Source organism: Montipora capricornis, chromosome 3, assembly GCF_036669925.1.
Source record: "Montipora capricornis isolate CH-2021 chromosome 3, ASM3666992v2, whole genome shotgun sequence".
NCBI classification, from domain to species: domain Eukaryota; kingdom Metazoa; phylum Cnidaria; class Anthozoa; order Scleractinia; family Acroporidae; genus Montipora; species Montipora capricornis.
In genome coordinates this window covers 19,256,190-19,269,325 of record NC_090885.1, presented here as the reverse complement: position 1 = coordinate 19,269,325, position 13,136 = coordinate 19,256,190, and the positions used below count along the sequence as shown (strand labels likewise).

General features: G+C 40.4%; 2 protein-coding genes across 2 annotated transcripts in view; one reads left to right on the top strand and one right to left on the bottom strand.

Moving 5' to 3' along the window:
• Positions 1 to 5,707, top strand: part of LOC138041184 (uncharacterized) — a 7,969-nt gene extending 2,262 nt beyond the window's left edge. The window contains exons 3-8 of the mRNA XM_068886953.1: positions 1 to 31; positions 1,438 to 2,241; positions 2,545 to 2,709; positions 3,345 to 3,492; positions 4,102 to 4,240; positions 5,573 to 5,707. The exon at positions 1 to 31 is cut by the window's left edge and continues 161 nt beyond it. Coding sequence (XP_068743054.1) covers positions 1 to 31; positions 1,438 to 2,241; positions 2,545 to 2,709; positions 3,345 to 3,492; positions 4,102 to 4,103 — 1,150 coding nt within the window. The 3' untranslated portion in view covers positions 4,104 to 4,240; positions 5,573 to 5,707. The remainder of the gene's footprint in view (positions 32 to 1,437; positions 2,242 to 2,544; positions 2,710 to 3,344; positions 3,493 to 4,101; positions 4,241 to 5,572) is intronic.
• A 429-nt stretch (positions 5,708 to 6,136) lies between these two features.
• On the bottom strand, positions 6,137 to 10,737 carry LOC138041183 (probable serine incorporator). Its single transcript, XM_068886952.1, has 5 exons — positions 10,315 to 10,737; positions 8,730 to 8,922; positions 8,446 to 8,642; positions 7,724 to 7,942; positions 6,137 to 6,813 (listed from the first exon to the last, which is right to left on the bottom strand). The coding sequence occupies exons 1-5, from the start codon at positions 10,697 to 10,699 to the stop codon at positions 6,137 to 6,139; spliced, it is 1,671 nt and encodes a 556-aa protein (XP_068743053.1). The 5' UTR covers positions 10,700 to 10,737.
• Between the last annotated feature and the right edge of the window lie 2,399 nt (positions 10,738 to 13,136).

Below are 13,136 nucleotides of genomic sequence, written 5' to 3'. Positions count from 1 at the left end.
ATATGACCCCATTCATTGCTCGGCGGACGGCGTAAGTTGAGGATTTGTGTTAAGTAAAATCAGGGGCACTCAACGACCAATTTGTTGTAAAATGTATTATTATACCCCAGTTAATGAAAATAAATGTTATTAAGGCATTTTCAGGTGTTTTCCGCGCGCTTTCAAATCCCTCGACCCAAAACGACCGAACAAAAGCGACAAAACCGGAATAAAACAGGTTTTTTCCGCAAGCGCAATCACTCTGACCAGCCGTCGTATGTTTGTGACTACTCTCTGGGTGAGAGAAGGGGTTTTTTTCTTTTTTTGTTTTTTTTTTTAGTCGTCCTCAGTCTTCAGAGTTTCTGCAGCCAGCTCGGGTTGAAATGCTAGAAAAAGTCAGTAATTCCCAGGCAAAACCTCTATCAATAACAAAATTTCCCAGCCAGCTCATCGAAACACCTGTATTTTTGCCAGCCAGCAAGATTCCTCTTGGGAACAGATAATGTGAGGAACAGATTCGTTGGGTGCCCCTGTAAAATGGTAACTGGTCGAGACCGTTAAGTTTGAAGGCGAGATAAGGTTTTTTTAATACCGAATAAAGCGTTTTTGGCTTACAAAAACTTCCATACTTCGCGGGAGTTGTTCGCCAAAAATAGGCACTGACCGGTACAGGCGAATGACTAGATTGTATTTTTAAGTGCTATCTTTATTCCATTCAATTCGATCTATTTGAGCGCTAGCTACCTGATTTTCATTTTAGCTCAGTCGGTAGAGCAACGCGACGGTGATGTAATCAGGAGGTCGTAGGTTTAATTTTCACCCTGGTCAGAGTCAGGTTTTCTTTATCCATGAGCGGCCGGCCCATTTCTATTAATAGGGCTAACGCTCATAATGGCTTCCTTGGGAATCAAGAAAGCACTTGAAATTGTTTTCTAATAGGTGGTCTTAGATATCTCTGTTGTGTTGGTTAGTTTTCGAATTCGTTGAAAGTTTAGAGATGAGGAAGTTGAATCGAAAGGGAGAAGGGGCAGAACATAAAAGGATTGTGAAGCCTGGGGAGAGAGAATGGAGACAGAAGGGCTCTGATGATGATGTATTTTGTAACTTGATTCCAGGCTTTAGAATGCTTGAAATTTTTCGCACTACTATTAATTTAATAAGCTTGAGAAGGTCGGGAAAAATACCCGCCCGTTGCTCTCTAGTCTAAAGTGTCAGCCGTCTCCTCGCCCAAATCCGCCAAAGGGGCGAGGCGGGTTGGCGGGCGAGCGAGGCGCCCGCTTCGGCCCTTTGGCGGGTTTGGGCGGGGAGACGGCTGACACTTCAGACTACTCGCTCTCGCGTAGCTGTTGCGTGTGTCATTTGATTCCTAATTGCTCCGACCTCGCAATTCACCACAAAATGGGAAGCTTGCTCAGAGACTGATCGATCTCTCATCTGGAAAAACACATTCTTTTCTAGTTTGGAAATCACAGCTTGGTCAATCTGGACATGGACTCGGGCGCCACAAACGTGAACACCTCTACTCGTCCAGTAAGCTTTGTTCCACTGACCACTTTGGGTGAGAGGGACATCAGTCGTCGACCTGACCGGAAATCCCCCGACAATAATCTCACCAGTGAATTTCAGACCGGAAATGAAACTGCCGATGAAAAGGGTAACGAAGGAATCAAAGACCACGATTCCGTCGTGGTTTTCATTGAACCTTACGGAAACGTGTTTGATGACTGGCCTGAACTGCGCCCAGAATTTGAACTTGTCGATTCCTATCGTGGTTTTTACCCTAAGATGCTGTCAGCTTTGCCGGTACAGAATCAAAAGAACGAGGCGTGCCCTGGTAGCGAAGACTCCTATCGTCCTAAACAAGATGGCGATTTGAATCATTCTTGGTCTGATTCACCCCCTGAGTTTGTTACTGTCGGATACTTTGGTTTACCTTCGCGCAACGCTGAATATCATGTTGACAGTAGTGACGATATTGATGTCATGACAGAAACGCCTGGGTTCTCTTTGGCTGCAACTCCAACCAATGAAACATGCAACCAAGTGGAGGCGATCTGTCCAAAGCAGCTTGCGGGTACTTGCTATTGGATTCAGGAAGATGGCGATGGCGTTCATAGCCCTCCCCCGGAGGTGGATGAACCATTAAAAAGAGGAATTATCAGCAAAGGAGTTGCGAGAAAGATCGGAAAAGACGTGTGGTTTGCAAAAATTGCCTTGAACGAGTCTGTGGTGTGTCCGGGGTGTTCGCACGAACACAATCCGGTAAGTGTCGATTTGAATTACAATAGTCTTTTTTAAGCGATTTTTTTGTTAAATCATCCTCAAAGCTAAAAAGCACTTGTGCAAGCAGTTAGAGAGCCAGGCTTTCAACCACTGGCCAGTCAAGAAATTCAGTTCATCAACTACTGCTAATGCTTCCTTGCGGCTTCATATCTCTGAGCTAAGCTTCTCAGATGCAAGTCACGTTTGCCAAACTGAGAAGCTTAGTCCATTTTGTCTTTTCACAACCTCCTTCTGCTTCACAAATTCACAAAAATAGCTTTAACCCTTGAATCTCGCTTTTAGGAAACGGAATTTTGTGCAACGAAGGATGCTAAACCGTTATCTCATTCCACGTGGCAAATCAGGAACAGCTGTTGGGCGTATTTTCAGTGGCGCAAATCGAAGGACGTTTCCATCCAAACCACTACACAAGATAATAGAGTCATGAAGAAAGTAGCTCCAACTAACGTGAGTATGGACTCATTCAAGTAATTTATCTTGACTTTATCCTTCCATTGAAATCTCACCGAAACAGCCGAGCCTCAGCCTGTGACTGTTTTCGGATATCTGATATCCGTACGGACGGTGCCTACTAATTCAAAGGTATTTTTGCGCGGTTTACTGAATATGCGGGAAAAGCAGATCTTAACAAGTGATATTGAAATCCAAAAAAAAAAAAAAAAATTGCGGGTAACCACGCATTTTTCGACGATCATTAATCAACAATATTTGTAAAAAGCTTTAAAATACAAAGCAACGTATGGCTTTCTTTTGCAAATTGAAGCTTAATTATCTCTGAAAAATGCATAGTTACCCCCAATTTTCTTTTTGGATACCAAGAGCACTTGCTAAGTTCTGCTTTATCCGGATAGTTTTGAACCGCGCAAAAATAGTCCTGTGTTAATAAGCACCGCCGATAGGAAATCCGAGTGTCTCGAGATGCGCAGAACGTATGCGCAATAACAGTAGTAGGCACCGTCCTTAAGAAACAAACAGGCCGTTTATCGTTGTGTTGAATCAGCCTCTAGAACTTGTATATTTAACATACAGAAGGTCTGTGATTTCCTTTATTATTAACACTAAACTACTTTGTCTCTTCTTAGGAATCACTGTTTTGTCCACGGAACTCCGGCCAACGTTCACCTCGCTCCGCACCCTGGTTTACAATCGTCATGCGCAATAAGAGTGTGGTTATCACTCGCTGGATTGCATCCCTTGAAACTCCAAAGAGCGCGTTCAATTTCCCTTATTGTAAGTGAAATTCGATACTAATAATGACGATAAACATTGATGGTCCTTTACAGTGAGGACATTCGAACCATGAACACGTGATATTTGTTTGTACATTTTTTTAGTGACTATAGAATGTGGGCTCGTCTCTTTGACAAAAATATTTAATGTTTTTACACTTACAAAATGCTATACATGTAACACTATACATCATAAGAAGAGCCTTTATTTCTAAGTCGTCGAAAAAAAAAAGTCAGGTGTTCACGGTTCAAGTGTCCTTACTGTAACGTGTCTCTTGTCTTTTGCGTTCTTTTTTAATTTTGAACTTTCGCAAACTAACCAATGATTTTTTTTCTGATTATCTGTTGTCTAAGCTCTGGCCCTCTTCTGCATATTCTCTTTGCATTTTCTAGTTAATGAATAATCAAAACAAACATTTACTAATATTTATTCGGATTTGATAAGATTCTGGTGAACTTCATTTATAATTCCAAAACGTATAGTTTTTGAGCCCCGAAGAACTCAGCTGCCTTGGAGCTAAGTGATTATTAAATACTGATTTCCACTTTGAGAAAACTGAGGCATACAACTTAGTCATTCGAACCATATCCAATCTATTGTTTTCTACAGAATACTGGATAAATTTCAATGCTACTGTGAGTAACTGGACCTGGCAGAATACGTTTGACGTGATAATCACTATTTGGTTTACGGATTTCTGTTTCATGGCTCTTTATGTCACCATCGGATATATCAAGGGAAATATAAGGTATTTGAGATGATTTCTAAAACGTGATACTGTACAGTTACTGGATGAGGTGATTTTTGTGATATCTGGAATAATCGTGGTCGGAGACCGAAACTGATTCCACCTGCCGAGACTTCAGTAGTCGAATATAAGAAAAAGCGTAGTCGAGTAGCTGTTTTTGAGAATTCAAACTGCAAAAGTACTTTTACCTCTCTCCAAACAAGGAAGAATAAACGGCAAGGTGTGATCGTCCCTTGACCAATAATGCACAGTGAGATGGAATTTTATGCAAATAGTTTTTGTTTTGTTTTGGTGTTAAAAAACAATGGTGGCTGATCACGTGGGTGAACCAGTAAATCCCTAACCTGTACGAGGCGTGATTCGCACAATTTTAATTGTTGCTAAGAATAAAACCAAGAGTAATTACTTCAGCCAATCACAACCGGCGCAGTCGAAGAATTTCGTCAATTCGTGACAACTCAAAGCAAATGTAAATGCAGCCTGGCGGTAAATGCGGGAAAATGGCTGCGAGAAATTTGGATTAACATCTGACTGGCGAATACGGTAGCTTTAACTTTTTTAGGTTACCGGTAAGTCACCAAAGCAATCACGTAGTTACTTTAGACGTTCAATCCAAAAGTGTACTGGGCTCTTCACACACGAGGCAAGTTGTTATCGACATTTGTTAATGTGAGGAAATGCGTTTCCACAGACGAAAATTTAGATGTCGGTAACTGGAACGTTTTGTAGGAGCCAGGGAAAATAGCGACAAGGAAGGAAGAGCCGCTGACTTTTTTGAAAAATCGTTTACGTAGCTGCGAAGCAGATTTTAGAAATCGATAACTTGCTCACACACGGGAGAAAGGGAGTTGTCGATGACAAAACGGTCGCGTTTGTCATCGACAGCTAAAATAGTTTTCCTTTTGAAAAGGAAAACTAACTTTAGTTGTCGATGACAAACTTTGTTTTGCTATTTGCAGTCGATAACTTGATTCACACCCTCAATGTTTTTTCATCGATATTTTTTTGTGTTATCGACAACTAAAAAGTTATCGATAACAACTCTCCCCGTCTGTGGAGGCCCTTAATTTTGTCTTCAATGCGATTGCCAGCAAAAAACGTCAAACGATCTTTGGTCTGAGAAAAATCACATTTCAACGACTAAGAGATTTGAGTGCCCATCTAGACTGGATAATCGAGCCACTTCTTACTTCACTTTATCATCTTACCACATCTTACCAGTGATGTCAGTTGTGCTCATGCGCATGACGCTTTGATATTCTTTTTATTGCGCCTGCGCAGAACCGAAGTGACCCGTACTCCAGTCTCAAGGTCTCTTTTCTCGTTTGGTAGGTTGCGACGTGAATTTCGCGAACGTGAAGTGGAGGGGGCTGAGGAAGAAGAACCTGAACAACAGCCTTCTGAGGAAGACCTTGAACTTAGTCGTGAACAAGCTGCCAAGTCTAAACGTTGGCGATCAAAACCCCCAAAAAAGAAGAAGCAAAATGCTTCTAACAAAAAGCAAAATTGGAAATGAAGTCCTTTTTACTGAATACCAAGAATGTATTAACTATTTTTGTGATGTATTTGTACAAATTTTTGCGAGAAGGCTTTTTAAATAAAGCTCATTTTTTTTTGTATTTCGGAAATGTTTAGTGTTTTTGTAAGCAGAGATTTTAGTATGGTAGCTGGACAACAATAATGATCCCCTTATATTCATTATCCATACATGCACAAAAGGGAGATCAGATAGAAGGGGTTTCACATGCAGCTGAAATCATCCATAAGTTGTTTTTTAACTTTCAACTTGGAAATAAAATGAATAGCGTAAAACGTTACTGTTAGGTCTCTAAATTCGTCAACGTCTGTTGCATACTATAAGTAGAAAAACACCCACACATTAGGAACTGAGAAAAATCATATATCCAGCCCCTGAAGCTCCGCAACTTTGTGCTGTAACTTGGCTATTTTGTCTTGTAGTCTCAAAACTTTACCTTGAAGTCGTAAAACCTCTTTGTCTGCTTCAGATTGAGGTTTGTTTTCAATATTTGTCACTCCTGGTTGTTTTTCTGTTTCGACGTGTCGTTTTAAATGAGATTCGTCGTTATTCTTCGCTTTGAACTCTCCTTGTAGTGTTTGGTTTTTTTGTTTAACAGGTGGATCAACTGGTTTTTCAAGTTTTAATTCATTACTATCGGTATTTTGAGTTTCCCCCATAACGCGTTCCTGGTTTGTATGCCCGCTGACCACATTAGATTCAAGCCCAGTGCTTGCCATGTCACCCTCAAACATCGATCGAAACAGCGGGACGAGCAGCTTCCAAATATAGAGACACGAGCATGCGCTACTTGAACCCATTTTGATCCAAACCGCTGGCCAAGAACGTTCCAGCCGTGCAATGTTAGTGGCCTGAGTCGGGTTGTACCAATTCGTCAATGTCGCCATAATGTGCAACGTAGCAAGAAACATGATAAAATTGAACAAAGAATAGTTATAGGCCACTGTCGCTTTCATTATGTGACTTGACTCGGCATCTCTGTCTTTGGGTGGTGTATTTGTTTTCAGCTCGTCGTGAAAGCGGATGCGCCATCTGTCTATCGGAATGAGAAAAATGTTGTCTGTGTCACTATGGCAAAAGATCTACCTCAAATTTTAAAGTGGTACTACGACCAAAAAAAAATTTTGTTTTTCCTTTGGATTTCAAAACTATGTTAACTAAACACTAACTCACCTAAGTTTTAAGTTCTCATTTTAAAAAGACACCTGTTTATTTTAGCTTAAATTTTCTTATTTATTGGTCCGCCATTACTAACTTTAAAATCTTGAGAGAGCTGGGTCGAGGATAAAATGACGTCAAACACTCACTAGTTTAAGAATGCAATGCGTGTGTACGCGGCCTAATTAATATGCAGCACGGAAGTATCTGGCTTTCAGACTTTTCAACCCGTGTTTTGCATATACAATAAATTGCGTTTACACGCTGAAATTTTAAGCTAGTGAGTAAATGACGTCATTTTCTCTAGATCCAACCCTCTGAGGTCCAATCGGCCAGTTTTGAACGTGAGTAATGGCGGACCATGAAATCCAAAACTTACACTCTCATTTTGCCAGTTAGGTGTTAAGCGAACACGCTTTCAAAATCTGAAGGAAAAAAGGAAATGATTTTTTGATCATAGTACCACTTTAATGAAAAATTGCATGGCGCTGTATTTTTTTCCTTGGACAAGCCCATCGGTTATGACAAACAACTGTAAACCAAACCCCGACTAAGAACAAACCTAATGATCACAACTTTCACGGCGAATTAACTCTTCTTTTCGGAAACATGGACGATAGTTTGGAAACTGTGCGCGCTAGAAACTCGACTAGATAACCATCATATCATACGATATAACCATGTTTTTGGTGTTACGCACCTCCTAGTGGAGTGTATTGTAACGCCACAAATAGGCTTTGCGTCGAAGGCTATAAACTCCATTTATTTATTTATTTATTTAAACTTACTTAGCTTTGAAGCGCTTATGGCTGTGCTCGAACTGGCGTAGATAAGCATGACAAAGACGAAAATTCCACTGACCATTCCCTGCAGACTCAGACCAGTGTTTTGGTCATACCCGGATATAAAGTAGCCTGGTGGATTACACAAGTCATCTGGCTCATGAGACAGGGCTGACCATGTTAAGTACGTCGTGTATGCAATCACCAAAGAAGCTTGAAAAAGCCCTAGGGAAAATGAATAGTCAGTCCGCACGTGAGTTTGGTGAGTTCGTTTTGAATAATACCGTAGAAGCACATTAAACAATGATTTTTGCTGGCGCCAAGTTACCATTATTTGTTACTGTAACAGCGTCTGCTGTTTTTGAGGGCAAGTCATTGCCGGTTTCTCTTCATTAGTCTTTTGTTTCCCTTTGAGTAATATGCCAGTTACATCGTACCTAATAAGAGCTGCTATATCGTTCTTTCTTTTGGTGTTTCTTAGAACCAGGAATTTTACAGATGAGTATGTCTTTTCAGGGAAGAAAAAGGCTGATCCGCGACACGTTATGTCAACGAGTAATAAGGTGTGTAGAAGATAACAAAATGTGCAGTTTCATACACATTTAACTGACCTTTAAAATATGCCTTTTTAGCAGCGCTCTTCGAGTGGGTTTCAGCACAGGAGATAAAAGTCAAAGATACTTTGCGGATGTAGCCTAACAACTTGTAAAGATGATTATATCACTCACCGGTTCCTGACTGCGCCTCCTGCACTTTAGGAAGCACGCTGACCACCGTTGCGGCAACAGACTGGCAAAGGCTAAATGTCACGAAAAACAAATTGGTTCGGCATTCGGCGGAAACCACGAAAAATTTGTAGAAAAATATTATGGCGATCGTGGAAATGATAAACAAGAAGCCTGTACAGGAAATGACAAATAGGTACCTAAAAAAGAAAAAAAAAAAAGTATTGTACAACTGCAATCACGCTTTTCCCCTTATTAATTGAATTATAAAATTGCCCAAAACCAACCAGCATTTTGAACCGCACGAGGACGAGGCTTTCTCCATCTTTTCGACCCATGTCTCGCTCAAGTACTGTGCCAAGTCGAGAAGCAATACAAGCTGGATAAGGATGAACAGGAATCCGCCAGCCAGTCCAAAATACATCCAAATACGGTTGAATAGTAGAGACTGAGGTATCATCAACGAACAAATGATTAGCGCTGAAAAGCAGAAGGATCTCCTTTTAGAGGTTTGCTCTAGATGAAGTGCTTGTTTGTGTTCTGCACTGTAACCAATACTAAAGCATCTCTTCCAAAACACACTGGCGTGTACGTATCAAGAACAAAAGCTATTGTTAAAAGGCATATTTTTAAATAACAGTTTTTGTTGTGAAAACAATAGCATGCTAAACGTTGAGAGAAAATATAATTTTTCACGTGGTTATTGTAAGATAGTTCTGTGCTGGTATGTAGATTTCGTTGGCATGCAGGTTACATATTTATGCTAAGTAGTTAATATTTAAGGAGTTTGTCCGTTAGGAGTTGTCACTTCGACGGCATCTCCGCTTTTGATCAGTTCATTTCGGAAATTTTGTTTTTAGTTATTTTCAGTGTTTATTACTATCCTAGGGCAATTTATGTCTGATCAATAAACGAGATGCCCCCTCCTATGACTGGTGTTTTCTTCCTTATACTAAGTTATAAATTATTTTGTTTTCGTTTCACTGCAGAGTGATTAGATAACAAGTCAAAATTTCTGATGGTTGCATCAGCGGTAAATTTGAATATTCGGAAAAAGCAAGTCAGTAATACATTTCCCATGGGGGCGGGTGATAGTGACATTTGACTTGACGCTAACTTCTATCTCACTCAGTATTCAGCTATTGATGAGTAAGTAATTGTAGTAGGTCGACTGAGTGGAGTACAATTCGGAGAGTAATCGGGCGAGTAATTTCACAATCGGCCGACCGCGCATCGCGAGGTAGAGTTACGAGCACGATTACCCCTGATTTGTACGACACGAAGTTCTATTACTAATTTTAATCGTAACTATGACAAATTGCGAGGTTAAAAAGTCTTTGAATACCTTTTTATGTAAAAAAGTTAAAATTATATTCAATCTGTTTTGCAAGCAGTAAGGAAACTGCAAGAAAGACCCCATCCAAGTGGGCGAATGGCCTGGCGTAGGGTTCCAATTACAGATATCCATTTGGAGTTTTTCAAATTTGATACCTGTAATTGGACATCCATGTGATCGCGCGCCAATCACGCGACAAATAGGCGCACACTGAACCAATCAGATTCGAGAATTTTGTGATAGTTACGATTAATGGTGTAATTTGTTCGTGAAAAAAATGATAAGCTGTTGTAGTTACTAGCAACGAGCGAAAGGACAAGTTAAAAAAATAGGCTATTAAGAACCTAGACAAGAGATGTAGCTTTTCAGGAGTTCTTGTAGTGCAATCAGTAAAATATGCAACAGGTCTTGCGGAGGAAGTGGGTTCGTTCTATTGCTATCACAAATACTTACGATTTGCAAGAAAACGATTCTTATTTTTTCAACAATACTCATAACAGGTACTCTTTGGTAAAAGTGACGAAATGATTGCTAACCTATCAACACCAGGAACTTGATGTACCAGAAGCCATTGTGAATCCGAGCGCGAAATTCGTCGACGTTTGTCACACCAACCACAAAACACGAGGCGATAACGTAAAATATAGCAGTGGCAAAGCACACTCGATAAACTCCAGTATGTCCTGCAAGATTGTCGCAGGTTTGCGAGCTCACCAACTCATCGCAAAAATGCGGAATAGCGTTAATCTTGCTCCTCGCTTGTGGAAATGACAACATAAAGCCCAATACCGTGACGAGTAACAAAAGTATTGTATAGTTTACACGAGTGAGTGTGGCTCGCCGTATTTTTCCGCAAATGCCGCAAAAGCAAGATGTCTCTTGGTTGCATGGTGTCTGTTCTTTTTTAGAATCGTCTTTCATTGTACAAAGCTGGCCAGGGATTTTTCAGATCCGCAAGGATCGCGCTGCAGTGAAGAAAGTATATTTGTGTTTGTCGCTGGTGGTAACATTGTTACAGTCGTTGCGTCACTTGGTAAATCTGAGCGTGAAATGATATGGAGCAAAGAACAGTTAACTGCAATTTCTAGTGTCCCTTGTTTCGGCCCAAATGCCGCCGGCGGGTTCTGAATGTCGGTCTAATTTTTTCTGATCAATTCGCAATTTTTTTTGCCCCAAAAAGAATCTTGCCGAAATTTCAGGAAATTATTAACTCTTTGTACGTTAAACATTCATTGACTTCAGCCACTTTTCCTTTACTGGCGAGTGTTCCAAATTAGAGTAAAATTCGAAAGTTGGTTTTGTTTTGTCATTTAAGAATAGAGAGGAAACGGCCGTGAAAACTGAGGCAGTCGTCGGCGTCGATCTGCACGACGGACTTACATTTTCTTGTATGACCCATAACGGTTTCTTTAACTTTGGCTTTCACATTCTTCAGGCGGCTGTATCTTTGTCTGTTTGTCAAACAGAGAGGACATGAAAAAACAATTATACGTTGTTTATCAAGAAAAAAACCATATTCTCGCTGATGGCCTTTTGAGATCGCTTTGCATCTGAAAAGAAAATTACCAAGTCATCACGGTACACTGACCGCCTCGAAACTTAAATGTCCAAAAAGATTTGCGCCACCTTTTTAGCCAATCAGGTTTAAAAGCAATTGGGTTTGCTTTGGTTTTGGTTTTGATTGAAAGGAAAGGAACTTTATTTAAGTGTCTAGTCGTTCTAGCGTTGGAGCGCTAACTGGGGACACTGTAAACTGAAATAAACAATGAAAGTAAATCAAGTCAAATGTTGGTTTTTGAGGAGAGGGCAAAACCGGAGTACCCGGAGAAAACCTCTCGGTGCAGAGTAGAGAACCAACAAACTCAACCCACATATGACGCCGAGTCCGGGAATCGAACCCGGGCCACATTGGTGGGAGGCGAGTGCTCTCATTTGACTCCCTGTTGTGATTGGTTAAAGGCAGTACTCTTTGGTGCTCATTGTTTTAACGGTTCTCGACTGAAGGAGGCTCCAGCAAATAATAGAGAGATTTAGCATCACGCTTACGTGAAACGCAAACGGCAAAAGTGAGCACGTGGCCAAGATTTTCCCGCCATTTTCTACGTTTGCCGACTGCCGCTTGCCGTTGTTTCTTATTGAAAGTAGGTATTTTCGCCTTTGCCGTGTACGTGAAAATTTCTTCTCTTTTTCTTCAACGTAAGAAGTTGTTTGCGGAAAAAAAGGACCCCAAAACGACTTTCCGGTATGCCAAAGGAGGAAAAATTAGGTTTCATGGTTATAGATCGTTTATAACCGAATCCTTTCCGCAATTTTCTTATGAACTCATGTTGACTATCTGCTGACCGACTGAACAGCTCTAAATTTGACGGGTAAGGATTTTCATTTTATATAGAGTCTTTTTCTACAATGTTTAAAAAGACTCCGAGTTTTTGTTTTTGCTTTTCAGTAACTAAATACTCGAGTTGCCGTGGGTCACGCGAAGCTAAAGCTACAACCCTCTCTGTATTTTGCGTGAAACGTGAAAAGGCAAGACGACGTTTGCCGTTTCACTTAAAGGGGCTACAATAGGTCACGCAATTTTAGGCAATTTCAGCACTGATCGAATGGTCATAGAATTGACTAAAATACCAAAATAACTGTTCAAAACTATAGAAGAACTCTCACAAAACACAGGGAAGCCAAGAAGGGACATGGATGGACAAAACTGGAGAGGATTGAAATGGATTGAATTTGGATAAATTTGAAAAACGTTGGTCCACCTTTTTTCAAATTTATATCATTCTACATCAAAATGTCATTTACACAGCTGCAAAATCATTCTCAGTTGTTATGTGGCCGTGATTTTGCAAATGAAGGACTCTTGCTCTGCCGATTTGACGTTTAGAGCTCATAATTAACAAAATTAAACAAAATTACCTAAAATAGCGTGACCTACGTAGCCCCTTTAAACGTGATACTAAATCTCTCTAACAATAAAGGCTCCTATGGTCAGGAATCTAGAAACTTCCACACAAGCAGTTGCCTAATATAATTCTCTTGTCTTTCTTATACCGGATACAAAATAATTAATGTCCATAAAACAAAGGAACAAAACCAATCTAACAATACCTAATCAGAAATTCCTAATCGGAATAACAATGGCTCTTTAGTCTTGCGCCATTTTCGTCCGGTGTACGAAAGTCTACCACAAAAGCGTCATACCACTTGCATTCCTTTTTGTCAAGAACAGTCAGGGAATCAGGTAATAGAACGCTCTACCCGCGAAATTATATCTTTTAATGCTGAGTACCTTTGCCAAAGGGGTAACCATCAGCTTCCCATTGGAAACTGAGTTGGAAGTTGAAATTTCTTTGTTTTT